Genomic DNA, 25,000 nt, shown 5'->3' on the forward strand with positions numbered 1-25,000 from the left:
CCCTCTTTTTAAAATAAGAACTACCACCACAGATGCCCAGTTCAGAGGTACTGTCCCCAACCTTTGTGTGATATTGTAGAGCCGTGTCAGCCAAGACAGCCCCACAATATCCAGAGACTTGAGATGCACAGGTTGCATGTCATCCACCTGTCGCTTTGCCACTGCGGAGCTTGCAGACTACCCCAGTGACCTCAGCTTGGGTAATGTGTGAATCCATCCTTCCACCCAGTCTCTGCTTCTGCTGTGATATTGAGGAGATCCGCACAGTATTCCTTCCACCGTCCAACAACATCTGCAGTCGAGGTCGACAGCTCCCCACTTCTGCTGTAAACAGTGTCTTTCTGGAACTGCTGTCTGAGCACCTTCCAGCACTCCTCCCAAGGACTTCAAGAAGGCTGGGCACTCTGCACTGGTGTTCGGCCTATAGGCACAAACTACAGAGAGAGACCTATCCCTGACCCAAAGGCACAGGGAGGCGACCCTCTTCTTCACTGGGGCAAACTCTAACACATGGTGACAAAGTGGGAAAGCTGAAAGCAAGCCCTCACCATCCCAGCGCCTCTCATCGTGGGCAACTCCACAGAATTCCAGCCCTTCTCAAGAAGTTTAGTTCCCGAGCCCAAGCTGTGTGTGGAGGTGGGCTCGACTATCTCTAGTCATTACCGTTCAACCTCCTGCACTAGCTTGGGCTTCTTACCTTCAAGTGAGGTGACATTTCATGCCCCAAGAGCCCGTTCCTGTGCCTGATAATCAGGTTGTAATGGTCCTGACGTTTGAACACTGCCTGTTTCACAATCCTTACAGTAAGATGATCCCTCATCACTCCTTCAGGCTGAGCCAAGGCAGGTTTTGTTAGAGAAAACCTGGCCACCAGGTGCTCTCATACAAGCCCCAACCCCAGGCCTGACTCCAGGGTGAGGCTCCTCAATGTCTTAGCAGGTCTGACCTGTCACCAAAGACCTTTTAGGTTTGCACTTGGATTTGCTGGGGCACTGTGAAGGGAACAGTTCCTGCACCAGACGGTGATGCAGCGGGTCAGCACACTCTCAAGGTTTGCTCTGTAGAAAGTGGTGGGGACGGGTGGAGGGAAACACTTTTCAGCTGGTTGTGAAAGTGCAAGTGTTGTTGTGCCATTTTGGAGCAAGATGGTGTTGGAGATGCTCTGAGATGTGGAGCTCCGTGAGCATAGTGCTGCTGACTCTTCCACTCGAGGCTCAGTGGGTTGATAGAGCTCCTCCTGACGTCCATCGCAGCCTCCTCTGTCTTTCCCACACTGAGCAGTTGTTAGTGTCACTCTGTAGTTGCTCTCTTTAAAGCGTTTCACCAATGTTGCTAATGAGACCTTCCACTGTGTCGTCAGCACACCTGATGCTGGTCTGAGCTGAACCCGTCAGTGCAGTGGTGGGTCAGCAGCGGTGTGGAGAGCAGCGGGCCGAGCACACAGCCCTGCGGTACACCTGTTGTACACCTGAGCTCCGTGAGGGACTGCTTTAGGTGTGGTGGCCTCGCGCACTGACTGAGGTCTCCAGTTGTAAAGTCTGGGATCCAGTTGCAGAAGGAGGCTTTAAGGCCCAGCAGGTTGAGCTTATCAGTGAGCTGATGTGGGATTATTGTGTTGAATGCTGAGCTGGAGAGTGTGTGTGTGTGTGTGTGTGTGTGTGTGTGTGTTCACTCTCTCTCTCTCCTCAGGGTGTGTGCAGCAGTGTGCAGGGGACCTCCAGCAGCTGGTATGGTTGGCTCTGCAGTGGAGGCTGATGGAGCAGACTGTTGACCTGCAGCAGTGGTTGAAGCTCCTGTTCCCGCGCCTGCCTCTGGAGACCTCCAAACTGGACACCAGCGCCCCCGAGTCCCTCTGCCTGCTGGACTTAGAGGTGTGTCAAATACAGCTAACACTGCTCTACCTGTCCAGCAGTACACAGACAGAGCACATGACAGAAACGCTCAGCTCAGCTTCTCATCCAGCAGTGTCTCCATCAGGGGTCACTTCAGCATGATCATCCTTTACAGTCATGATGTCTCCACTGAGCACATCTGGCAGAGTCTAACTTAGACATAACTTCTACTGTGTGTGTGTGTGTGTGTGTGCGCAGGTGTTTGTAAGCGGTGTGGTGTTCACCTGTGAGGCGCAGCTGCAGGAGTGTGAGTGTGTGTCGTCTGCGCCCCGCTGTCTGCCGCTTCCGCTGATGAAGCTGCTGTCCACCGCCAGGCAGAGGGAATGGTGGGACGCCGTATACAACCTCATCCACAAGAGGGCGCAGTGAGTACGGCCGCAGGCTAGAGAGTGTGTATGTGTGTGCCAGTGTGTTGTGTGTGTGTATTGACTCTGCTGTGTGTGTTCCCGCAGGCCGGGCTCCTCTGCTAAGCTGCGAATGGTAGTTCAGCATGGGCTAGGAATGTTACGAGGCGCAGAGAAGCACGGGCTCCAGCCGGCACTGCTCGTCCACTGGGCTCGGCATCTGGCTGCAGCGGTACGTCTGATAATAACTCTGATATTAACGCCACAAGTGTGTGTGTTGTCTGCATGTTTGATCTGTTTATGTGGTCCGTCCTCTGTGCTGTCCTGCAGTGAGGCTGATGTCTGTTCTGCAGTAATCTACATGTGGAGGGTATGCGTGACGGCGCCCTCTAGTGTCCTGTATGAATGAGAGAGAAATGATAGTATTGCAGGGTTCACTGAGGTCTGGAACTCTTATTGTAGTGTATTCCTGACCACATCTGCTGTGTTTGAGCTTGGTCATCTGCTGCGGTGTGTTTGGTTATGCAAGAAGGGTTCAACACTTTTCTTTTACCATTATAAATATGTACAAGTGTTTTTCTCTGGAGGTACAGGTCACTGTTTCATCTCAGTGAATATGAATTTATATCAGTAATTAAGATCAGAAGGAGGACCAGAAAATGATGTGGTTGTAAGTTGTAAGTCCATATTGTCCATCCCAGTCGCTCTCCATCAGCTGTGTGTGTGTGTGTGTGTGTGTGTGTTCATCAGGGCGAGCGCACTAACTCCTACTATGAGCAGAGGGATTATGCGGGCCGCAGTGTGCACTACTGGAAGCTGCTGCTCCCCCTGCTGGAGAAAATCTGCAACAAGCGCAGCATCCCAGAGCCTCTGGAGCCGCTGTTCCCACACTTCAGGAGCAGAGACATACAGGTGTGTGTGTGTGTGTGTGTGTGTGTGTGTGTGTGTGTGTGTGTGTGTGTGTGTGTGTGTGTGTGTGAGATTGATTCTTATGACCCGTTTCCATTGAGTGGTAAGGGACGATTCGGTGCACTTATATGGCCGTTTCCACTGTTAAAAGGTATCCAAAAGCGAACTGTACCATACCATTTTTTGGTCACCCATTGCAAAGGGTACTGGCATGACACAAAGAGTACCAAAAGGCGGAGCTTGAAGCACAGCTGAACGCTATTGGTTTACAGAGAATATTCACTCGCTGAAGCAGGAGAATGAAAACAAAGGAAGCGGCATTTTTAAATACACAGCAGAGACATTACAGCATAATAATATATACATATAATAACAAGCCACGGTCGACCTGAGATCAGACAATCCTTGTCGTCGTCTTGATGAACAGCCACAAAGCCAAGAGCAGAATCTGCCGTGTCCTGTTGTTGTTCACAGGCTCTTCTAAAAGTGTGAGCGGCTTCACGTTCCTCAGAGAGCTCGCTGCACGTCTGTGTTAGAAATAAGGAAATTCTTGAGCTCATATTAATAACCTGCTCGTGATCATTCCTCTGGTAAAAAAAATCGTCTGAAACTTTGTCGTACACCACACACACTATAAGAGTACCCTTTTGGCAGTGGAAACGCAAGCCTGATAAAGGTGACCCGCACTCTACCTCTCAGTGGAAACTGGCTGTAATGCCTCTTCTCCATTGAGCGGTTCGGTGCGGATCCCCTTTATCAGACTTGTGTCTCTGCTATGGTCTGGTGTGGCTGCGGTCGACTTCATTCTCACTCGAAGAGAAGTAAGAGTGAAGCCGTACGGGTCCTTCACACATATAAGAAGCACTGCTCACACAGCAGCTGCTCACACACTGTCTCCAATGCTGTGTGTGTGTTCTTCAGGCTGCTGAGGTGTGTGCGCTGCAGCAGGAGGTCAGTCTCAGCGCTGCCGTCCTGCTGGACATTGAGGGTAGCACAGAGGAGGCCATCGCTCAGCTGGAGCAGATCAACACTGTGGGCTCTGACTGGCAGCTGGCCAAGGTGAGCTTACCTGTGTCTGACCGGCTCTGCCCCCTCAAACACACACACACACACACACACACACACACACACACACACACAACATTCTGTGTTTTGTTCAACTGTTACATCAGTGTGTTTCTACTGATGATGATGATGATGGTGCTGTTTGTGTGTGTGCAGATCTACCAGCGGCTGGTGGAGGAAGCAGGAAACGGCTTGGAAGAAACACAGGGCCGCTGCACCAACTTCCTGCTGCAGTTCCAGAAATACCTGATGAAGATTTGCCAGGCCAGCACAGAGGACATGGAGAGGGTACACACACACACACACAAACACACACACACACACACACACACACACACACACACACAGCTGACCTCTTAGTTGTGTGTGTGAGCTGACCTCTGAACCGAGTGTGTGTGTGTGTGTTGTACTGCAGCTGCCGGTGGGAATGGAGGAGGTGCTGGATCTGCTGAAGGAGGTGTCTCAGCAGCTGGAGGAGGATGGAGTGGAGCAGCAGGTGGAGCCGCAGCAGGTGGAGTTCCCCCGCACCTCCAGCCCTGGCCGGCCCGCTGAAGCCCAGCACGCACTCGGCACTCCCTCCCCAGCCAAGAGCTCCGCATCGCCCGCCAGGAGACCCACCGTGAGTCTGGGCTGGGTTAATCTGCTGGGTTATTGTTCTGCTGGGTTACTCACACTCCCCTGTGTCTGCAGTTCTCCCCCAAGACGCCTCCGCACTGGGCCGAGGACCAGAAGTCTCTGCTGCAGATGCTGTGCCAGCAGGTGGAGGCCCTGAAGGTCAGTGTACAGCTCACCTGAGTACTGCTGCTTCTAGAACACACACACACACACACACACATACTCATATGAACTCATACCCACTAACAGACACACACACACACTACAGAGTTCTGCAGTGCTAGTAATGATGCAGAGGCTCGTTTTTCCCACAGAATAAAAAAAAAACATTGATTGAGAATTTCTCCCTAATAACAGATGCTCACAGTTTATCTCACAGCAATAATGATAATAATAATGATAACAGTTACTCTCCGAGTTTCGAGAGTTCATTAAATAATGCTGTTCAAATGGCATAAATCAGATGCAGTGGCTGAGCTGAATACTGCGTGAGTGAGTGAGTGAGTGAGTGAGTGAGTGAGTGAGTGAGTGAGTGAGTGAGTGAGTGAGTGAGTGAGTGAGTGAGTGAGTGAGTGAGTGAGTGAGTGAGTGCAGCTGTGATAATGATATATGTAATGTCTGTAATATCTCGTGTTTTTCTGCTGCAGAATGAGGTTCATGACCTGCGGCAGAACCCCGCCGACAGCACCGGCTCCTCATACCGCATATATCCAGAGAACACAGAGGGGTTTCCTGCGGCACAGACCTTCCACGGCGTTCCTCTAACCGGTCAGTCCTGCATACACCCTGAGTCTCAGATCTGCTCAGTTTCAGTATTCACACACACACACACACACACACACACACACACACACACTGTGAGCTGTGCTTATTCAAACTCACGCTTTTGCATGAACACCAGACTGAAGGAACTCATTCTCTTCCCCCTTTTCTCTCAGTCTCTACCACAGGTCCCTCTGGGTACTACAGCCAGTCTCCGGCGTATAACTCTCAGTATCTTCTTCGCCCTGCTGCAAACGTCACTCCCACAAAGGTAATGCAGCGTTTACAGCTGTGTGCAACCCTCTACACGCCTGTGACCACTACTTCAGGTCACTACTTCAGATCATCTGCTGTTCTCCTAAATATTAATCGCACTGCCTGCGTTCACTCAGTCTGATCAGGATGCGGATGATTAATACATCAACTCTAGCCAATGGAAATGTAAAACTTTAGAGTGTTGTTCCCGGCGCTCCTGAAGGAAACATGTGTTCATGAAAGCATAAACCCGTATATGATTTATTTGTAAGACTTGTGCTCAGCCTCCAGTAACACTTTATATAAACAGGAATGACCGTTCACTGCAGGCCAGCTACTGACTTCTTAAAAGACTCGACACTTTCTGTCTAACCAATTATTATTTATCGGCTATCAATACACTTCCAGTAGGCCCAGCATGTTTACATACGTGATTGATTGATTACCAGTGTAGAGGGTTGTTTATTGTAATTAGGAAAAGGATCTGAGGACTCACAGTGATTGTTTGTGTTCCTCCGCAGGGTCCGGTGTACGGGATGAACCGTCTTCCTCCACAGCAACACATGTACAGCTACCAGCAGCAAACACATACTCCGCCGCTGCAGTCCACACCGGCCTGCATGTACCCTCAGGAGCAGGTGTTCGGTGCGCCCATTCGCTTTGAGTCTCCAGCCACGTCTCTACTGTCCCCGTACAGCGAAGAGTATTACGCCCACAGCGTTCCTCAGCCTACCGTCAATCCTACATTACCTGAGCCAGGATACTTCACCAAGCCCAACGCTGCAGCGTCTATGCAGCCGTCTAGGAGCAGCGAGAGCAAGACGGAGGCCCGGACCAGCCTCGGGCCGCAGTTCACTCCTGAAGTCTCCAAGGTTCCACACTTTGGGGGCGTCATTGTGGCTCCATCAACATCCACCACTACAACCTCGACTGCGTTCAAGTTCAACTCCAATTTCAAGTCCAATGATGGCGACTTCACATTCTCCTCCTCCCAGAGGAAAAACAGCGAGAGCCTGCTGGGCCTGCTGACCTCAGATATTCCTCCCAAAACAGATGGACCGTCAGAGCCAAAGCAGAGCCATGAGCAGACCGGAGTCTTCACCTTTGGGAGTAAAAACGCCACAGGATTTTCATTCACTGATGGTTCTCAGAGCAAAATGAATATTTTTGGCAACACTGACCCATTTAGCTTTACAAGTGGAGCCAAACCAGTGCTGGGCGCTGCTGAGGAGAAAAGCGGAGACAGTGATAACGACAGCACACATGTGGAGGAGGACGAGGACGGCCCTCACTTCGAGCCCATCGTGCCTCTGCCTGACAAGGTGGATGTGAAAACCGGCGAAGAGGAGGAAGAGGAAATGTTCTGCAAGAGAGCAAAGCTGTTCCGGTTCGACGCAGACACTAAAGAGTGGAAGGAGAGAGGGATAGGCAGCATCAAGATCCTGAAGCACAAAACATCTGGGAAAGTTCGCCTGCTGATGAGGAGGGAGCAGGTCCTCAAAATCTGCGCTAATCACTATATCACTGCAGACATGGCCCTAAAACCCAATGCTGGGTCCGACAAGTCCTGGGTGTGGTACGCCATGGATTATGCAGATGAAATGCCAAAGACCGAGCAGTTGGCCATTCGCTTTAAAACGGCAGATGATGCAGCACTGTTTAAAGTGAAATTTGAGGAGGCTCAGAAATTTATTTCTGCACAAGGCCCACTGCTGGAAAAGACAAGTGAATTGCTAAAGCCTCCGATTGCATCTAAAGAGTCAGATCTTAAGATCCGGTTTTCCAAGAAGGAAGGTGAATGGGACTGCGAGACGTGCTGTGTCCGGAACGCTCCTGCATCTGCAGTGTGTGTAGCCTGCGGCAGCCCGGCACCTTCAGCTAAAGGCAAACCTGCGGAGCAAATCAAGAGCTCAGCATTGCCGAAGCCTCTGGTTGCATCTAAAGAGTCAGAACTTAAGATCCGGTTTTCCAAGAAGGATGGTGAATGGGACTGCGAGACGTGCTGTGTCCGGAACTCTCCTGCCTCTGTAGCGTGTGTGGCCTGCAGCAGCCCGGCACCTTCAGCTAAAGGCAAACCTGCGGAGCAAATCAAGAGCTCCGTGTCGCTGGCTCCCCCTGCCAAAGTCTTCTCTTTTGGACTTCCTGCAGATTCTGCCAAAAGCACTTCCTTCACAGATGGCAGCACAAAAGGCTCAGCATTTGGATCTCAAATACCAGCTTCTTTTAGTTTTGGGTCAAGTAATGCCGCAGTGACCCCACTTGGCTTTGCCTCTCAGACTGATAAGAAGAGCATACCTGCAGATACTAAGCAAAACACCAAAGTTTCCCCGACACCAGCATTCTCCTTGACCCCTGGGTTCGGTTCTCAGTTTGCCAAGAAAGATGGTCAATGGGACTGTGACTGCTGCTTGGTGAGGAACGATGCGTCCGCCACTGAATGTGTTTCCTGCAATACCCCCTGCAGCACACCGAAGACTGGGTTAGCAGCTATGTTTGGAAAGAAAGCTGGGCAGTGGGACTGTGACGCCTGCCTGGTGAGAAATGAAGGCGAATCTAGCCACTGTGTTTCATGTCAGACGGCGAACCCCAACATGAAGAGCAAGACCTCATCAGCACCGTCCAGCTCCACTTTCAGCTTCAGTTTTGGCAGTTCTAGCAGCCAGCCTGCCGCCACCGGCTTTAAGAGCAGCTTCACTGCAGGCCCTGCATTTCAGTTTGGCACAAGTACAGAAAAATCCTCTTCAGAGGGCTTTAAGTTTGCGTCCTCCTCCACTCAAGCTGATAAATCATCAAGCAGCTCTAATTTCTCATTCTCAATGCCAGCACCTGGTGAAGGATTTAAGTTTGGCATTACTGAACCTCAGACGAAGGCATCCGACACACAGCCACAAACTAGCTCCGCATCTGACCTCCTCAAAAATATTGCAGAACTTCACAAAGAGAAGGAGAAAGAAGCCATCCAGAGTTCCTCAGATGATTCTGCAGACACCAGCGCTCATGATGATAATCCTCTCATTAGCGGAAAGGCCGACACCTTCAGCTTTGCAGACCTGGCCAAGTCCTCTAAGGAAGGTTTTCAGTTCGGCCAGCAGGATCCCTCTTTCAGAGGCTTTGCAGGGGCCGGCCAGCAGCTCTTCACAGTGCTTCCTAAACCAGATACCTCCGCCGATCAAGAGGACGAAATGTACAGAACAGAGGAGAATGATGATATTCAGTTTGAACCTGTCGTTCAGATGCCGGATAAGGTTGATCTGGTCACAGGGGAAGAAGATGAGAAAATCCTGTATTCGCAACGGGTCAAACTCTTCAGATTTGATCCAGAGACGAGTCAGTGGAAAGAGAGAGGAGTTGGCAACCTTAAACTGCTGAAAAACAACCAGAATGGGAAACTGCGAGTGCTCATGCGGAGAGAGCAGGTGCTGAAGGTGTGCGCCAACCACTGGATCACCACCACCATGAACCTGAAGCCACTTGCAGGATCCGATCGGGCCTGGATGTGGTTGGCCAGCGATTTTTCAGATGGAGATGCAAGATTAGAGCAACTTGCTGCAAAATTCAAGACGCCGGAGCTTGCTGAAGAGTTTAAGCAAAGGTTTGAGGAGTGTCAGCGGCTGCTTTTGGATATTCCTTTACAGACGCCTCACAAGCTGGTCAACACTGGCAGGACGGCTCACCTTATACAGAAAGCTGAAGAAATGAAATCTGGTCTCAAGGACCTCAAATCATTCTTGACTCCCCAGAGCAAGGAGGAAGAGAGTAGTGTTACGGCGGACAGCACCTCTTCAGTTATCGTCAAGCTGGACTCGGAGACTACCAGCACTGCATTAGAATGGGATAATTATGATCTGCGGGAGGGAGCGCTGAAAAGCTACACTAAACCCTCAGCAAGTGATGCTTCTGTGCAGCCGGACACAGTCGCTAAGAGTTTATTCCGCTTTGGCGAATCGACCACAGGCTTCAGTTTCAGCTTTCAGCCTATTCTCAGCCCCTCCAAGTCTCCGTGTAAGCTGAACCAGAGTCAGGCATCAGTGGGCACAGATGACGAGCAGGACACCTCTCAGGAGGAGGAGCGGGATGGACAGTACTTCGAGCCGGTGGTACCCATGCCTGACCTGGTCGAGGTCTCGACCGGAGAGGAGGACGAGCAGGTGCTGTTTAGTCACCGTGCCAAATTATACCGATACGACAAAACTCTTAGTCAGTGGAAGGAGAGAGGTATAGGAGACCTTAAAATACTTCAACACTACGAAACAAAGCGCGTCAGGCTTGTGATGAGACGAGACCAGGTGCTCAAACTGTGTGCAAATCACTGGATCGACTCAAGCATGAAGCTGGAGCCCATGAAGGGCGCGGAGAAGGCCTGGATCTGGAGTGCCTTTGACTTTGCTGAAGGGCAGGGTAAAGTGGAGCAGCTGGCGGTGCGCTTCAAACTGCAGGACACTGCCAGCATTTTCAGAGACGTCTTTGAAGAGGCCAAGACTGCACTGGACAGAGACACTCTGCTGAACCCACGATCTGCCCGAGAAGCGTCCTTCATCCAAGAGTCGATCTGCGGCCAGGCGGCTGTGGCTGTGCTGGAGGAGACCACTAAAGAGCCTTCCGGACTTCCAGAGCATAGCAGTCCAAAACCTGAGCGGACGCCCCCAGCAGAGTTTTCCACTCCGGTCAGCAAGACTGTGGTCTCTCCACCCAAGTTTGTGTTTGGCTCAGACTCTGTGCAGAAGATCTTTGGCAGCCCAAAAGAGAATTCTGCGGTTTCTCCTGTCCGGACAGCAGATGAGGACAGTGGAGAATCCAGACTGAAGACCTCTGCAGTGACCTCCAGCCAGGCTGGCACTCCTTTCAGCTTACCAACCAAAAGTAAGTCGTATTCTATAACCCATTACTCAAATCTCTTGGTTTAGATCAGGGGTGTCCACCCATTCTGCCAAAGGGCCACGATCATGCTGTTTTAGTTATAGATAACTCTAATCAAGTTCACTCTAAAAGTGGCAGAGTTTGTTTATGTGTTTTTGCCAAAAGGAAAAGAACTATCCTCATCTTCCCATCTGTTGTATGGTTTCACCTTTGGCTCAGTTCCTGAGATAAATGCAAGATCTTCAAGAACATAAACCCAAGTCTTTCTTTAGGTTTGGATTTTAGGCTTTTCAAAGATAATCCTATGGCATTTTGGACCTGCACATCAGATGCCCAGTTTGAAGCCCAAGGTATTTGTGGTAAAGCTGGAGGTGTTTAGCATGAGCGGGTCTGAGTGTTAACCTTAGTGTTTCTCTGGCCCAGTCCAGACGTCTGCATGAATAACAATGAGCCGTGTGTGTGAGACTCCAGTGGGTTTCAGCAGTGAGGGTCTCCTGTCTGCTGCAGGTGAACTCTGAGCTGTCTTTTGGTCTGTGTTGTTGCAGTTTTCCTGGATTGAGTCTTCCGTTGTGGTTTTCTGTGATGAATAGAGCTGTTTTAGCCCGCAGATGAGATCTAATATCTAAGATTTCAGTGTTTGTGCTTACTCTTAACCACCTTTAGCCCTGTTCAGATGCCAGTTTTTTCTCATGAGGCGTCTGTAAAGGAAAAATCTCTTCAGCATTTTTGTTTGAAGATAATGTTGTGTGGATTGTAGTCCCGAAAGCGGGAAATGAAACCTGAAAATCCCAAATGTGAATTAGGTGCGTTTCCATCAGTGTTATAGTGACCTAGCAGCCAACAGTAAACAAGGCGAGCGAGTTTGCCTTAACTTTTTTCACTAAGCCCGATTATCACATCAGTCAAGCATAAAAATCTCTTTTAGTAAATGAAAGGGTTTTGTGGAAGCTCAGATAACGGTCAGTAATCTGTACTTTCTAGCTCTTCGGTAGTGTAATTTTCAATGCACATGATTTTTGCACCACTTTTTCTTAATGCAAATTGCTGCAAAGTGCAACCGTACTGCGAGACTCACCTGGCAATTAAATCACCACACAACATCAGTGTGTGTCCAGAAAAACAGAAGGTAATTTGGCCAGTGATTTATTTTGTAGGCGATGAGAGAACAGACATTCTGCATTTAAACCGCTTTAAAATCACCAAATCACCCCTGTAGATGCTGAACATCTCTTACGCACCCCAGAGAAACAATTACGACCCACATGGGGATTTACAAAATACAGGAATACAGATGCATAAATAGCGCTGCAGTATTTCTCCTATTAGTACTACAGGGATCAGACTGTAAAGGGTAACACACAGCTGTATGAGTTAGAGCTGCGCAAACACCCCTCCGTATAGTCTTTCTGACTTCACCACTGGCCTCGAGGAGCAGAGAGTTCATTACACTAAAGGTGTGCTTCCGCTCTCAGTAGTGCACCTATGCAGTGGACACGGCTCTAAACTCTGTGTGTGAGTGTGGGCTTGTGGATGTGTGTTCAGTCCTCTAACATCTAACAGTGTGTTGTTGATCTGCATGTTGTGCAGAGACTCCATCAACTAAACCTGCTCATCCGCATCATTGGTGTAGATTTTGCACATCTCACATTTCCCCTGCAGATTGGGTTTGGGGAGGGTTTCACTATTATAAACAGATTAAAGAGCAGCACAGCAGAGAAAGGATGAACTGATCTGAGTGTACGGTGGAGATCTGTGGCTGTCCTGTTCTTCACTCCTGTACCACTGGGTTCCGTCTAAGTCAGGGGTGTCCACACTCAGTCCTGGAGGGCCGGTGTCCTGGAGAGATTAGCTCTAACCCTAATCAAACACACCTGAAGCAGTCAATCAAGCTTTTACTAGATATACTAGAAACACCTGGGCAGGTGTGTTGAAGCAAGTTGGAGCTAAACTCAGCAGGACATTGGCCCTCCAGGACTGAGTTTGGACACCCCTGGTTTAAGTAGATTCACGGTCTGATTTTATCCCACTGTCGATAAAACGTGGTTCTTTTATAGACTTGTGTTTGTCAAATCAGTGTAATTAACTTTAGACCAGTTAAAGGCCCTGGATTGTCTTTTCGGTGCGTCCGTAGTTTAAGTGTGGTTCAGTGTTTGTGTTAGGTTTCCACTGCCTGCCTCACACAGACTTGCTCTTTGTGTGTGTGTGTTTGTGTGTGTGTGTGTGTGTGTTTGTGTGTGTGTGTGTGTGTGTGTTTGTGTGTGTGTGTGTGTTCAGCCTGTCCTTCACTGAAGCAGAAGAGCGTGCAGGACTTGTATAATGATGATGATGATGATGATGATCTGGAGGTGATCTTCGAGCGCCAGCCAACAAGAGAACAGGCAGATCTGGCGGCCTCACTGCTTCTGCCGCACACCTTCTTCTGCTATAAGAACCGTCCCGGATACACCAGCGAGGAGGAGGAGGACGGTAATATCTGCTGTGTGTGTTGCAGCTCAGCAAGTGACTAAAGCATGCTGAACTCATCAGTGTTTCTCTCTGCTCGTCCCGCAGATGAAGATTTCGAGAGCGCTGTGAGGAGTCTTCAGGGACAGCTGTATGAAGATGATCACGGTAACACACCTCTGCTGCAGGGCATTGACACTAGAACAGACTTTTTAATTTTTGCTAATTAATATCTGTTAATATCTTCAAGACCTTGACCTTTCCTGTGAGCATCTGTGAGAGTGATCATGTGTTTTCGTCTGTGTGTCTCTCTCTGTGCTCCTGCAGAGTGTGTGCTGGTATGGGAGAAGCGAGCATCTGCAGATGAGGAGCAGAGGGCCAGGCGTCTCCTCCTCCCTCCTACATTCCTGTGCGGCGTCAGCAGTGACTCGGACCTGGAGCCCGAGCGGGCAGAGGACAGCAGCACACACACACAGGCGGACACACTGACACAAACGCAGGTGAGAGCTGCTCGTTCACCACACTGACCCTGCTGCTGCTTCTCTTGCTCATCTGTGTGTTTGTGTCAGCAGGTCAGGCTGGATCCATCCCATGATGCATCAGTGGCCAGCAGTAGCACCATGGAGCTCCAGAAGACTGACCGCAGCTCTCCGATTGACCTGTCTACTAAGAGGAGCAGTGAGAGCAGCTTCAGTGCAGACACCGCACATCTGACCCCCGCTGATCCCTCAGGTACAGCATTGTTCTTCCAGCTCCTTTGCTGACCATTCAGGTACAACACTAACCCCTTCTGACCCCTCAGGTACAGTGCTGACTCCCACTGACCCCAGCTCTTCAGCTGACCCCTCAGGTACATCATTGACCCCCGCTGACCCCAGCTCTTCAGCTGAGCCCTCAGGTACATCATTGACCCCCGCTGACCCCAGCTCCACCACTGAGCCCTCAGGTACAGCACTGACCCGGCACTGCATGCTTATCGTGTTCATGTGTAGTAGTTACACAATCTCTTCTTTAAACTCGTGGTCTGTGTAAATGTGTGTGCAGTGTTCACCGATGCGTTGACCTGTCGAGCGGCGGCTCAGAGCAGCCAGCCTATGCTAGGGGTCAGCTGTGTGTGTTAGAGTTGTGTTTTTGTGTTTCGGCAGGTATCTTCTTTGGATCTGCAACTGCAAGCCCATTCTCATTCGCAGATCTGGCCAAGACCTCAGGAGAGTTCGCGTTCGGGAAGAAAGGTGAGCCTGTTTACCTGATTCGCAGTGTTGAGCAGTGAGAACAGCCTCGCTTGGAGACTGCATAATAGTGTGTGTTCTGCGTGTGTGTCCTGCTCATGCAGCCCTGTGTCTGAGTGCAGCCGGCTGGCATGTTGTGATGAGTCTTTTGATTACCTTTACACTCAGCCATGTCGAGGTTGTGTCCCTGATGCCGTGTGCATCGTGTATGAGCCCGAAACAACCAACGTCACTCGCAGACCCACGAACATGCACTAACTGTGTCTCAGTGACAGTGAAAATGACAGCTGAGAGTAAGATCTGACATGTGAGGCCCAATCCTGGGTCATTCCACTAGCAGAGGACAAAGAACTGAGTGATGGGTCAATTCCATCTGAGGATGAGGAAGACCATTCTGCTTTCCTGGTCCCACAGTCGAGACTCTCTGGTGCAGGTGACTCTGCCTTTCAACAGACGGTATCCTGCAAGAGGCCCATGGCCCTATAGACGGAGGGAGCTGAATGGGACGTTTACAGTGGGAAAAGGTTACGACCTGTTCAACCTAGCTTCCGAATCTGCGCTCTACTCCTGCCTTCTAGATTGTTTTAGATGGCAAGATGGAACCACTTGCAGCATCCATCTATCAGAGGCGCAGTCAGTGTTCCCGCTAAATGCTTTAAGTTTACTGTCAGTAGTTGGGGTGACTGGCTGAGCTGTGTCAGGTGAGAGAGCATTAAGTAGAGAAGATGTGGGAAACTAGCACCCTCAGAAAAACAAGAAGATGAAACCTTTGAACTCTGTTTACCACACAGGCAACTACCGCACCCTCATCAGCTAGAGTAAATACAACACCACTGCATACAACACCACAGTGGTTGCTTACGTCAGAGTACAGGTAGACACATGCTCCCTTCATTTGCAAGGCTGTTGCCCATCAGAGAGACTCCTCTTCCAGGGCTGTTGAACAGGGGAGAGGGTTTACTGACCAGCGGAAACCTCCTGTATCAGGAATGGAAACTGTATCCTCAGTGGTGAGGCAGATCTGGGAGAGGTACAGTCAGGGTACAGTAGATCTCTTCACCTCACAGGAAAATTCCCAGAGTTCGCTTCTCTAAAAGAAGTCGATGCACTGTTGGGTGTGGATGCTCTAGCCCAGCCTTGGCCAGATGTCCTCCTTCATGCATTCCCTCCTCTGAGCTTAATCTCCCCCACTGTAGTCAGACTGGCACTGATAGGACGGTGCTGGCCGACCAGGCCCTGGGTTACAGAGATAGATCATCTGCTGTCAGGCCAGCCCTTATCATCCTCACACAGACACCGCTCTGGGCCTGACCAGGGAATGGTGGAACCCGAGAGCCGCAGGGCTGCCTTCATCAGTCAAACACACTACACAGAGCACTAGACCCTCATCCACTCGCACACTTTACAGTCATGAGTGAGTCTTGGACAAATGCTCTGAACAGAGTCCTACAGTCTCTCTCCGGTGTTCAGTGAGGGAGCTGTTGTGTTGTACAGGGTTAGTTAATAAGGGAAGGCTTGCTCTATTCAGCAGCTATTCCTGCCTCTCACATCAGCGTTAATCAACCTGCCAGTCGGCCTCCTTTAAGTCATTTCATAAAGGGAGCAGAGGATGGTGCTGTTGAGAGATTTGTCAGCTGTCCTGGAGGCTCTTTCTCAACACCCATTTGGACCACTAGATGGCGTTGGGTTGAAGCTCCTCTGTCTTAAGACAGTGCTGCCTTTAGCTCTGTTGACTGCTAAGGGCTCTTCATAGGTATGTGGAGAGAACAGCAGCTACAGACAGAATGGCCAGCGCTGTGTGTATTGGCCTACTCTCCTCAAAGGGAAGCTGTTGTCTGGTCAGCTGCTGATGTCTCGAGTGTAACGCAGCGGTTCTCGAGCACCCGAGGGTTCCCCACCGGGAGAAGAGCATGTAGACGGCACAGTGGAATGACAGGAAGTGATGTAGAGATGGAGGGGTTTGGGTTTGGGAAACGTCCACGAGCTGAGATTCAATCTTAGGATTCAGCAGGAGCACTGTTGACGTGTGTGTGTGTGTGTGTGTGTGTGTGTGTGTGTGTGTGTGTGTGTGTGTGTGTGTGTGTGTGTGTGTGTGTGTGTGTGTGTGTGTGTGTGTGTGTGTGTGTGTGTGTGTGTGTGTGTGTGTGTGTGTGTGTTCCTGCAGATGAAAACTTCAGCTGGTCAAATGCGGGCGCAGCAGTGTTTGGAGCTGCAGCACGTGCTGAAACACACAGAGATGATGATGATGAGGGTGATGATGATGAAGCTCCCCACAGTGACGAGATCCACTTCGAGCCCATCGTTTCTCTGCCAGAGGTACAGATGAGCACTGCTGTTCTCTCTGTGATGGACAGCTGTCACATGCTGAAATGTTGTTATGCTGAACTCCAGAGCGGTCACGAGCACCTGGAGGCGAACAGAAGAAGATGCATCAAGCACAGAGACCTATGTTATGACGAGTGTGTGTGTGTGTGTGTGTGTGTGTGTGTGTGTGTGTGTGTGTGTGTGTGTGTGTGTGTGTGTGTGTGTGTGTGTGTGTGTGTGTCTCCCGCAGGTGGAGGTGCGTTCGGGCGAGGAGGATGAGGAGATCCTGTTTAAGGAGCGGTGTCGTCTGTACCGATGGGATCGAGATCTGCAGCAGTGGAAGGAGCGCGGCGTGGGCGAGCTGAAGATCCTGTTCCACCCGCAGAAGAAGAGCTACAGGCTGCTGATGAGGAGAGAGCAGGTGCTGAAGGTGTGCGCCAACCATACCATCAGCAGCGGCATCACCCTCACACACATGAACTCCAGCGCCAACGCTCTCGTCTGGACCGCCACCGACTACGCCGGTACACACACACACACACACACACACACACTACAGTCACTTACTCTAGATTGTTTCCTCACACTCGTGTGTGTGTGTGTGTGTGTGTGTGTGTGTGTGTGTGTGTGTGTGTGTGTGTGTGTGTGTGTGTGTGTGTGTGTGTGTGTGTGTGTGTGTGTGTGTGTGTGTGTGTGTGTGTGTGTGTGTGTGTGTGTGTGTGTGTGTGTGTGTGTGTGTGTGTGTGTGTGTCCTCCAGAGGGTGATGGGAAGGTGGAGCAGCTGGCAGTGAAGTTTAAGTCTGCAGATCTGGCGCAGAGCTTCCGCCGTGTGTTTGAGGACTGTCAGCGGTGTGTGTCGCAGGCGGACAGTGCGCAGGTGTCGCTAGCGGAGACGCTGTCGCGAGAGTCAAACCCACGCGTGTTCTTCGATGTGTGTGTGGACGGAGAGGACGCCGGCAGGATCGTCATGGAGCTGTTCGCACACATCGTGCCCAAAACTGCAGAGAACTTCCGTGCGCTGTGCACCGGGGAGAAGGGCTTCGGCTACAGCGGGTCCATATTCCACAGGATCATCCCCGACTTCATGTGTCAGGTCAGCACACACACGCACACACACACACACACACACACACACTCTCACACTCACACTCTCACACTCACACTCACTCACACACACACACACTCACACTTTAGTTTTATGTGTGTGTGTTTCTGATGGGTTGTGTGTGTGTGTGTGTGCAGGGTGGGGACATCACGCATCAGGACGGCACCGGCGGGCGCTCCATCTATGGTCATGCGTTTGAGGATGAGAGCTTCGAGGTGCGGCACACGGGTCCAGGGCTGCTCTCCATGGCCAATCGCGGCAGAGACTCCAACAGCTCGCAGTTCTTCCTCACGCTGCGCAAGGCGGAGCACCTGGACTACAAACACGTCGCCTTCGGCTTCGTCACCGATGGCATGCAGGTGCTCAGGAGACTGGCAGAGATGGGCACCAAAGAGGGCAAACCCACACACACCATCACCATACACCACTGCGGACAGCTCTGACCACACACACACACACACACACACACACACACACACACACACCCCCGTACCTGTCATGTAGAGGTGGACGTTGATTTCAATGGCCTGTTTTTGCATCACTTTTCCTATTGAAATATTCTTATTTTTTCTTTAAATAAACGTGTGAAGGTGTGTGTGCGTGTGTGTTTGCTGATGAAGCTCATACACTCTTCTGTAGACACACACACACACACACATGATCAGATTAACCTTCTGCTCCTCTTTTCTCTGATGCTGTGTTAATCAGGCAAGTTGAGTCTCCTGCGCACACACACACACACACACACACACACACACATATACACACACACACACACACATAAACACACACCAGCAGCGCTTTACATCTGTTTAAAGCAGGAAAATCCTAAAATAATGTGTGTATTTCAGGGTCGTGTGTGTGTGGAGCACATTCGTTTCTGACACACACACACTCTGGAGGAGCTCAGCTGGTAAACCAGCACAGCGCACGGGTGACAGAAGACTGGACCACTGCTGCTTTACACTGATTTATTCTGTGCTGGATCAAGAAGATTACAGTAACACACACACACACACACAGTAGATGTTCATCGCTGGGCTTCAGTCATCAGCACAGTCAACTGCTGGATTATTCAGCCGGCGTTTCCTGCAAACAAACACAGTGAACGAAACACACACACACACACACACACACACACACACACACACACACACACACAGAGCAGATCAATATTCAGAATTATTATTCAGTTTCAGCATTATTTAGTTTCAGTGCTGATCAGGTGTGTGTGTGTGTGTGTGTGTACGTGTACTGACCTTGTCCTCACAGGCACATGGGTCTCCTCTTCCTCTTGTCTCTGGACTCTTGCTCTCGGCTCAGGCGTCTCTTCAGCTCGTCCGGCATTCGCTCATAGCAGTGTTTACAGACGGGTTTCAGGTCGATCTCCACAAACTTATCCCTAAAACACACACACACACACACACACACACACACACACAGAGCACTCATGAGGGAGATATCCCGCTAAGACTCTACATGTAAAGGTGGAGGTGTTGCTTCATGTTATGGTGACGTCTATAGTGTCCGTCAGTGATCTGCTTCAGACACACTCGCTCTACACTGATGTAGTCAACACCACCACCACTGCTGCTGTGTACACCACACATCTCCATCTACATGTGGACTGGCAGCTGTATTCAGGCCTGCAGGACAGCACACCGACTACAAGAGAATCAGCTGATCTCTCATCTGAAATCTAGTTTGGTTGTTGGTGATGTTAATATTCATGTAGATGATGAAGAAGATACTTTAAGTCTGGCCTTCCTACACACACTCAGCTGTGATGGAGTGAAACCGCATGTCTACACCTCATATCAGCACATGGTATGTTGTGCAGCAGAGCGATGTCAACAGATCACGGTTTAATCTGGTTTATTGAGCACTGACAGCTCTACAGAATCCTCTTCTGTTCATGAATATGGCAGAGGGATCAGCGCTAGCACTGGAGATCACTTCATCAGTAATCTGCCTGATCTTCCTCATCTCCACAGCAGTCCAGAAGAGCTCGACGCTGCAACTGAAGCTCTCCACTCTGTCCTTAATAGAGCGTTAGACACAGCTGCTCCATTACATGACACATGAGCACACACGCGCCTTACAGACAGCAGCCGGGCAATGGAGAAATCAACAGTACAGGTCTGGTCTTTAAAGAGAGTACACTCCTGTTCAACACAGAGGCCAGTCTGCCTGAAGATGAAGCATCAGCATGCGTTGCTCAACACAGCAGTGATGACTACATGATCGTCCACATGCAGGACTGATGATATCAGAGAGGAGTAAGCTCCATCAGTCTCCTGCAGCGTCCCGATCACAGCAGTAGGAGAGGAGGAACTGTCCACACTGGTCAACTCCTCCAAATCAACAACCTGAACCCACCACATCATTAAAACAGTTCTCACACGTTTCTGAACCTGTTCCTGACGTTTTCAACTCATCCTTGAATTTAGGACCCATCCTGAAAACTGTTAAACCAGCTGTCATTAAGCGTCTTATTAAAAACACAGCAGCAGCGGCACGGCGGCTCAGTGCACAGCACTCTGACCTCACAGCAAGAAGGTCACTGGTTTGAGTCTCGGCTGGGTCAGTTGGTGTTTCTGTGTGGAGTTTGCATGTTCTCCCCGTGTTGGTGTGGGTTTCCTCCGGGTGCTCCGGTTTCCTCCACAGTCCAAACACATGCACTATAGGGGAACTGATCAACTACACTGGCCGTAGTGTATGAGTGTGTGTGTGTGAGAGAGAATGTGTTAGGGTTATGTGTGTGTGTGTGTGTGTGTGTGTGTGTGTGTGTGAATGAGTGTATATTGGTGTTTCCCAGTGATGGATTGTGGCCATGTAAAACATATGCTGGAATAGTTGGTGGTTCATTCCACTGTGGCGACCCCTGATGAATGAAGGAACTAAGCTGAAGCAATATGTATGAGTGAAAAACCTCTTGATCACAGAATCAGGCGATCATAGACCCGTTTCCCACCTGCCGTTTCTATCAGAGACACTAGAAGCAGCAGCGCAGTGGACGGGCCTGCATGATAAGCTCATCCCTACACTACACTGCCCTGCGTTTCCGTCAGTGTTACTGGACCTCAGTGCTGCGTTTGACTCGGTCCATCATCATATTCTGCTTGACAGGCTTTGAGATGATGCTGGTGTGGCAGGAACTGCTCTGGCCTGGTTCAGGTCTGATCCGAGCGTTATCAGTGTGTGTGTGTTAATGAGGAGGCGTCACACAGATCAACAGAACACTGTGGGCTACCACAAGGCTCGGCGGTCCCACTGTATAGTGTAGAAGTGTGTGCTTTCAGATGCAGCTGTAGTTTCCTCTGTGTAGTGCACTAGTGAGGGCAGATACGCACTTGAGTGTGAGCCTGGAGGTGCAGGTGGAGCAGCTGAAGCAGCGGACACACCAGGCCTTGTTGAGCGCGGACACCACTGAAACACACACACACACACACACACACGCACGCGTCTGAGTGTCAGCAGGTACACACACACACACACACTCAGTGTAAATGCAACTCACCGTCACCCTCGATCACACGGTTACACTGAAAGCAGACGTCCCCGAAGAGCTGTGGAGAACCAGAAACACACACACACACCGTCACTGCAGTGTTATAATGTGTGTGTGTGTGTGTGTGTGTGTGTGTGTGTGTGTGTTATGAGCTGAGCTCTGATACCTGGTTATAGTGAGTCTCGCAGTACGCCAGTCCCTTACGCTCGTAATGCCGATGGCCGAGGAACGGCTTCTCACACTTTACACACACAAAGTGCTGCAAACACACACAGAGACACACACACACACACACGCATGCATAAACACAAAGAGAGCAGCTTCACACACTTAAATGATGAATAAAGGGTCAGTCAGTCCTGTGTGTGCGTGCGTGTGCGTGTGTGTGTGTGTGTGTACCTCCACGTGCCACTGTTTCCCCATGGCGTTGACCACTCGTCCCTCCACTGGTCTCCTGCAGGCTCCACAGATGGGGACGCCCAGCTTATCATGACAGGGCAGACAGTAGAGCTCCCCCTTCAGCTCACGCGCATCTGCTGTCAGCTCCTTCCTGGAGGAGCACACACACACACACACAGGAGATCAGCAGCACGATACACCAATACACACACACACACACACACACACACAGGAGATCAGCAGCACGATACACCAATACACACACACACACACACACACACACAGGAGATCAGCAGCACGATACACCAATACACACACACACACACACACACACACACAGGAGATCAGCAGCACGATACACCAATACACACACACACACACAGACCCGCAGTGGCTGCAGTTGAAGTGGTCGGGGTGGTACGGGTCGCTCCGGTACATCAGCGGCTCCTCCACCACACACAGGCACTTCTGGCAGACGTGTTTGCCCAGAGAGAGAGCCTTCTGACGGCTGTGGCAGGAGCGGCACAGGGGTCTGTGGAGGAGAGAGGGGTCAGCGGAGACTGCAGCGCACACACGCACTCACACACACACACACACACACACACTCACCGGCCGCCGCTCTTCACGAAGCCCACATCAGCCAGCACCGCCTCACACACCTCGCAGCAGAAGCAGTCCGGGTGCCAGCTGCTGTTCATAGCCTTGATGACCCGACCCACCACAAACTCACCTGCACACACACCATTCACTGGTTCATCATCCTCCTCCTCTGCTCCTCCTTCATCATCGTCTGCTCTACTCACCACACTGATGGCAGCAGGGGGCGAACAGCATCTGGAAGTCGTGCTCACAGTATTTCCTGCCCTCAAACTGCACAACACCAGCGGGAACACAAGACGCACATACATCAGGACAACAGAGTAATCTGTGTGTGTGTGTGTGTGTGTGTGCGTGTGTGTGCGCGTGTGCGTGTGTGTGTGTGTTACCTCGTAGAACAGCCCCTGGATGAGCTGCTGGAAGCACTGTGCGCAGGTGAAGCACTGCTCGTGGTACAGCTCTCCATTACTGTTCACCATCTTCTCTGTGGGGCTGAAGCTGCTCTTACAGCGCTCACACACTGCGTTCGCCAGCGCGTTCGTCATGTTGCTGAGGACACACACACACACACACACACACACACTGGTGATGTTCTCCTGCTTGCACCATTGAGCAGGAGCTGGTTCCTCCTCTACAGCAGGGGGCACCAGACTCCCTCATCACCCTGCCTGCTCCAGTTATACCCAGGCTGTGTTCCAGTCCACTTTAAGACCCTCACTAGTTAACTTTCCCTCCCTTGTTCCCTCAGGGGAATCCCCAATGCCATGGTGAAGTGTGTTCATCAAGTGAGCGAGGGATTAGATGGACATGCCCTCAGCTCCTCTTTCTGTGGCTCTGGGTGAATGTGTTGGGTGTTTCCCTCCCATCGTGTCTCTCCTGGCTGACACCTGACTCCTGCTGCTGTCCAAACAGTAAGCAATCATGGGTTTGATCAACTGGTCTCTGAACACAGTTGACCCCCTCTTCTTGATGGGAAGTCTGGGTTTGGGGGAACCCACCTGTCTACAGGTCTACAACACGGGTCTATAACCAGCCCAGTCTGAGAGCCACTACACACACACACACACACACAGGTGTTCCCTTTGCTGTTTAAAGCTGGTCTTGTGTGATCCACAGATGGACAGCAGGGTTCAGTCTTGAGGTCAGCTCGTGCTCCTCCACCTGAGAGAGACTCCTCAGTTCTGGACTGGGTCCTGCTGTTGGGAAAGGGCCGGTGTGAGGTTGTGTCCACCCGACTCTACAGTGCAGGAGTGACTCTTAGCGGCTGCAGGTGCAGGATGAGGATCATCTCGCTGTCTTTCTAAGACCTCTGTGCTGCGTTATGAACAGCTAATGACTGTAGAACAGAAGACGCTGGAGGCAGATGAGCGTTTGCACCTCCTCTCATGTTAATAATAGAGCTGCAGACGTGATGTGGTGTGTGTCTGACCTCAGAGCGCCGCTGTTTCTGTTCAGGACAGCACACACACCTCTCTGAACCAGCGACTGAGCAGCAGATCTGAGCAAGACTACTGAAGCAGAGCGAAAAGACTGAAGTCTGGAGTCAGAGATGAATGAGTGACGTCTGCTGCCGACTCCTGTAGACTGAGTGGAGGTCAAGAGGCTCTACATCCAGCTGAAGGAGACACAGAGAGAGAGAGAGAGAGAGAGAGAGAGAGAGCACCGCACCGCAGCTCTACACACGAGCTCAATATACTGCTGAAACACACAGCAGCGCTGAGTTAGTGTGTGTTACAGTGTGTTACAGTGTGTGTGTGAGTTACAGTGTGTGTGTGTTACAGTGTGTTACAGTATGTTACAGTGTGTGTGTGTTACAGTGTGTTACAGTGCGCTGTTCAAGTGTTCCTTCATGTCTGAGCAGAACATGGACTCCTGTTCACTGCTGAAGCTCCACCAGTGGCCTGAACCATGGAGAACGTGCAGCTTCACTGAGTCTCCGGGAGAACTGAGCTCACGCCGCGCTGATGAACACTGAAGAGAAATAAGAGACTCACTAGCGCACGTAGAAGTCGCAGAACTCCTTGTAGACTTTGACATCGCTGCGTTTGGGAACCTCGGGTTCTCCTGCGGTCTGGTTCTGCTGGAGGCCGTCGACGTCCAGCTCTGGAGCTTCTGCTTCTGCTTCCATCATGGAGACCCAAAGACTGACACTGGACCAGCGGATGGAGACATACAGAGAGAGACGCTCCGCCTCTTACTGCTAAATTCAGGATAGACACACACACACACACACACACACACACACACACACACACACACACACACACACACACACACACACACACACACACACACACACACACACACACACACACAGCATTCCTCTGGGTCTGTAAATAACCCCTCTGCAGCTGCTCATGTGGAGCTCCTGCTACTCCCCACAAGTATAGCAATAGCAGTATATTTTGAGCGCATGAGGACATGTTTCTGGTCTCTGTGAGGAAAAGGGCTGATCAGTGTGAGGGTTTGGAGAGAGAATATAGTCAGTACAGTGGAGACACCAGTGTGCTCTCTCACAGCTGGTGTGTGTGTGTGTGTGAGAGAGAGAGAATTTTGCTCTACATATGTCTGAGGAGGCCGAGTAAGTGAGTGCTGCAGTTCCTGATGTGTCCAGCAGGGGTGTGTGGAGTCAGTGTAGGGTCATATTTACTTGCAAAATAAAATAGTTTTGCAAACAAAAAATAGAGTGAGCAGAAAATAAATGCAAATCTCCT

At 50.7% G+C, this 25,000-nt stretch overlaps 2 protein-coding genes across 4 annotated transcripts in view; one reads left to right on the forward strand and one right to left on the reverse strand.

Moving 5' to 3' along the window:
• Positions 1-18,454, forward strand: part of ranbp2 (RAN binding protein 2) — a 24,446-nt gene extending 5,992 nt beyond the window's left edge. The window contains exons 9-30 of one of the 2 annotated variants that reach the window (XM_087267187.1): positions 1,690-1,871; positions 2,091-2,257; positions 2,345-2,468; positions 2,987-3,148; positions 4,067-4,204; positions 4,367-4,498; positions 4,626-4,829; positions 4,901-4,984; positions 5,473-5,593; positions 5,764-5,858; positions 6,364-10,702; positions 10,972-11,049; positions 12,974-13,165; positions 13,250-13,309; positions 13,469-13,641; positions 13,714-13,873; positions 13,944-14,087; positions 14,287-14,373; positions 16,535-16,686; positions 16,925-17,198; positions 17,433-17,767; positions 17,917-18,454. In XM_087267187.1, the coding sequence (XP_087123313.1) occupies positions 1,690-1,871; positions 2,091-2,257; positions 2,345-2,468; positions 2,987-3,148; positions 4,067-4,204; positions 4,367-4,498; positions 4,626-4,829; positions 4,901-4,984; positions 5,473-5,593; positions 5,764-5,858; positions 6,364-10,702; positions 10,972-11,049; positions 12,974-13,165; positions 13,250-13,309; positions 13,469-13,641; positions 13,714-13,873; positions 13,944-14,087; positions 14,287-14,373; positions 16,535-16,686; positions 16,925-17,198; positions 17,433-17,767; positions 17,917-18,222 (7,709 nt within the window). In that variant the 3' untranslated portion in view covers positions 18,223-18,454. The remainder of the gene's footprint in view (positions 1-1,689; positions 1,872-2,090; positions 2,258-2,344; positions 2,469-2,986; positions 3,149-4,066; positions 4,205-4,366; positions 4,499-4,625; positions 4,830-4,900; positions 4,985-5,472; positions 5,594-5,763; positions 5,859-6,363; positions 10,703-10,971; positions 11,050-12,973; positions 13,166-13,249; positions 13,310-13,468; positions 13,642-13,713; positions 13,874-13,943; positions 14,088-14,286; positions 14,374-16,534; positions 16,687-16,924; positions 17,199-17,432; positions 17,768-17,916) is intronic. The other variant, XM_087267188.1, reaches the window with a different exon arrangement.
• A 282-nt stretch (positions 18,455-18,736) lies between these two features.
• lims2 (LIM and senescent cell antigen-like domains 2) lies at positions 18,737-24,472 on the reverse strand. 2 transcript variants are annotated; one of them, NM_001020670.2, is made up of 11 exons: positions 24,281-24,472; positions 22,676-22,835; positions 22,493-22,559; positions 22,299-22,419; positions 22,075-22,221; positions 21,690-21,840; positions 21,457-21,549; positions 21,300-21,348; positions 21,133-21,208; positions 19,039-19,181; positions 18,737-18,868 (listed from the first exon to the last, which is right to left on the reverse strand). In NM_001020670.2, exons 1-10 carry the CDS (start codon positions 24,412-24,414, stop codon positions 19,046-19,048), a joined length of 1,134 nt encoding a protein of 377 aa, NP_001018506.2. In that variant the 5' UTR covers positions 24,415-24,472; the 3' UTR covers positions 18,737-18,868; positions 19,039-19,045. The 2 variants fall into 2 exon arrangements, with proteins under 2 accessions (NP_001018506.2, XP_087122637.1); XM_087266511.1 differs by having other exon boundaries at positions 22,676-23,457; positions 23,688-24,432.
• Between the last annotated feature and the right edge of the window lie 528 nt (positions 24,473-25,000).

This window comes from Danio rerio, chromosome 9 (genome assembly GCF_052040795.2).
Source record: "Danio rerio strain M-AB ecotype USA chromosome 9, GRCz13ab, whole genome shotgun sequence".
NCBI lineage: Eukaryota > Metazoa > Chordata > Actinopteri > Cypriniformes > Danionidae > Danio > Danio rerio.

Bases quoted from the DNA above. Each gene is read 5' to 3' on its own strand.
- lims2 (NM_001020670.2), bottom strand. From the start codon at position 24,414: ATGGAAGCAGAAGCAGAAGCTCCAGAGCTGGACGTCGACGGCCTCCAG. The intron at 22,836-24,280 runs GTGAGTCTCTTA...GTGTGTCCTCAG, and splicing joins TGCGACTTCTACGTGCGCTA to CAACATGACGAACGCGCTGG. The intron at 22,560-22,675 runs GTAACACACACA...GGTGTTGTGCAG, and splicing joins TCCAGGGGCTGTTCTACGAG to TTTGAGGGCAGGAAATACTG.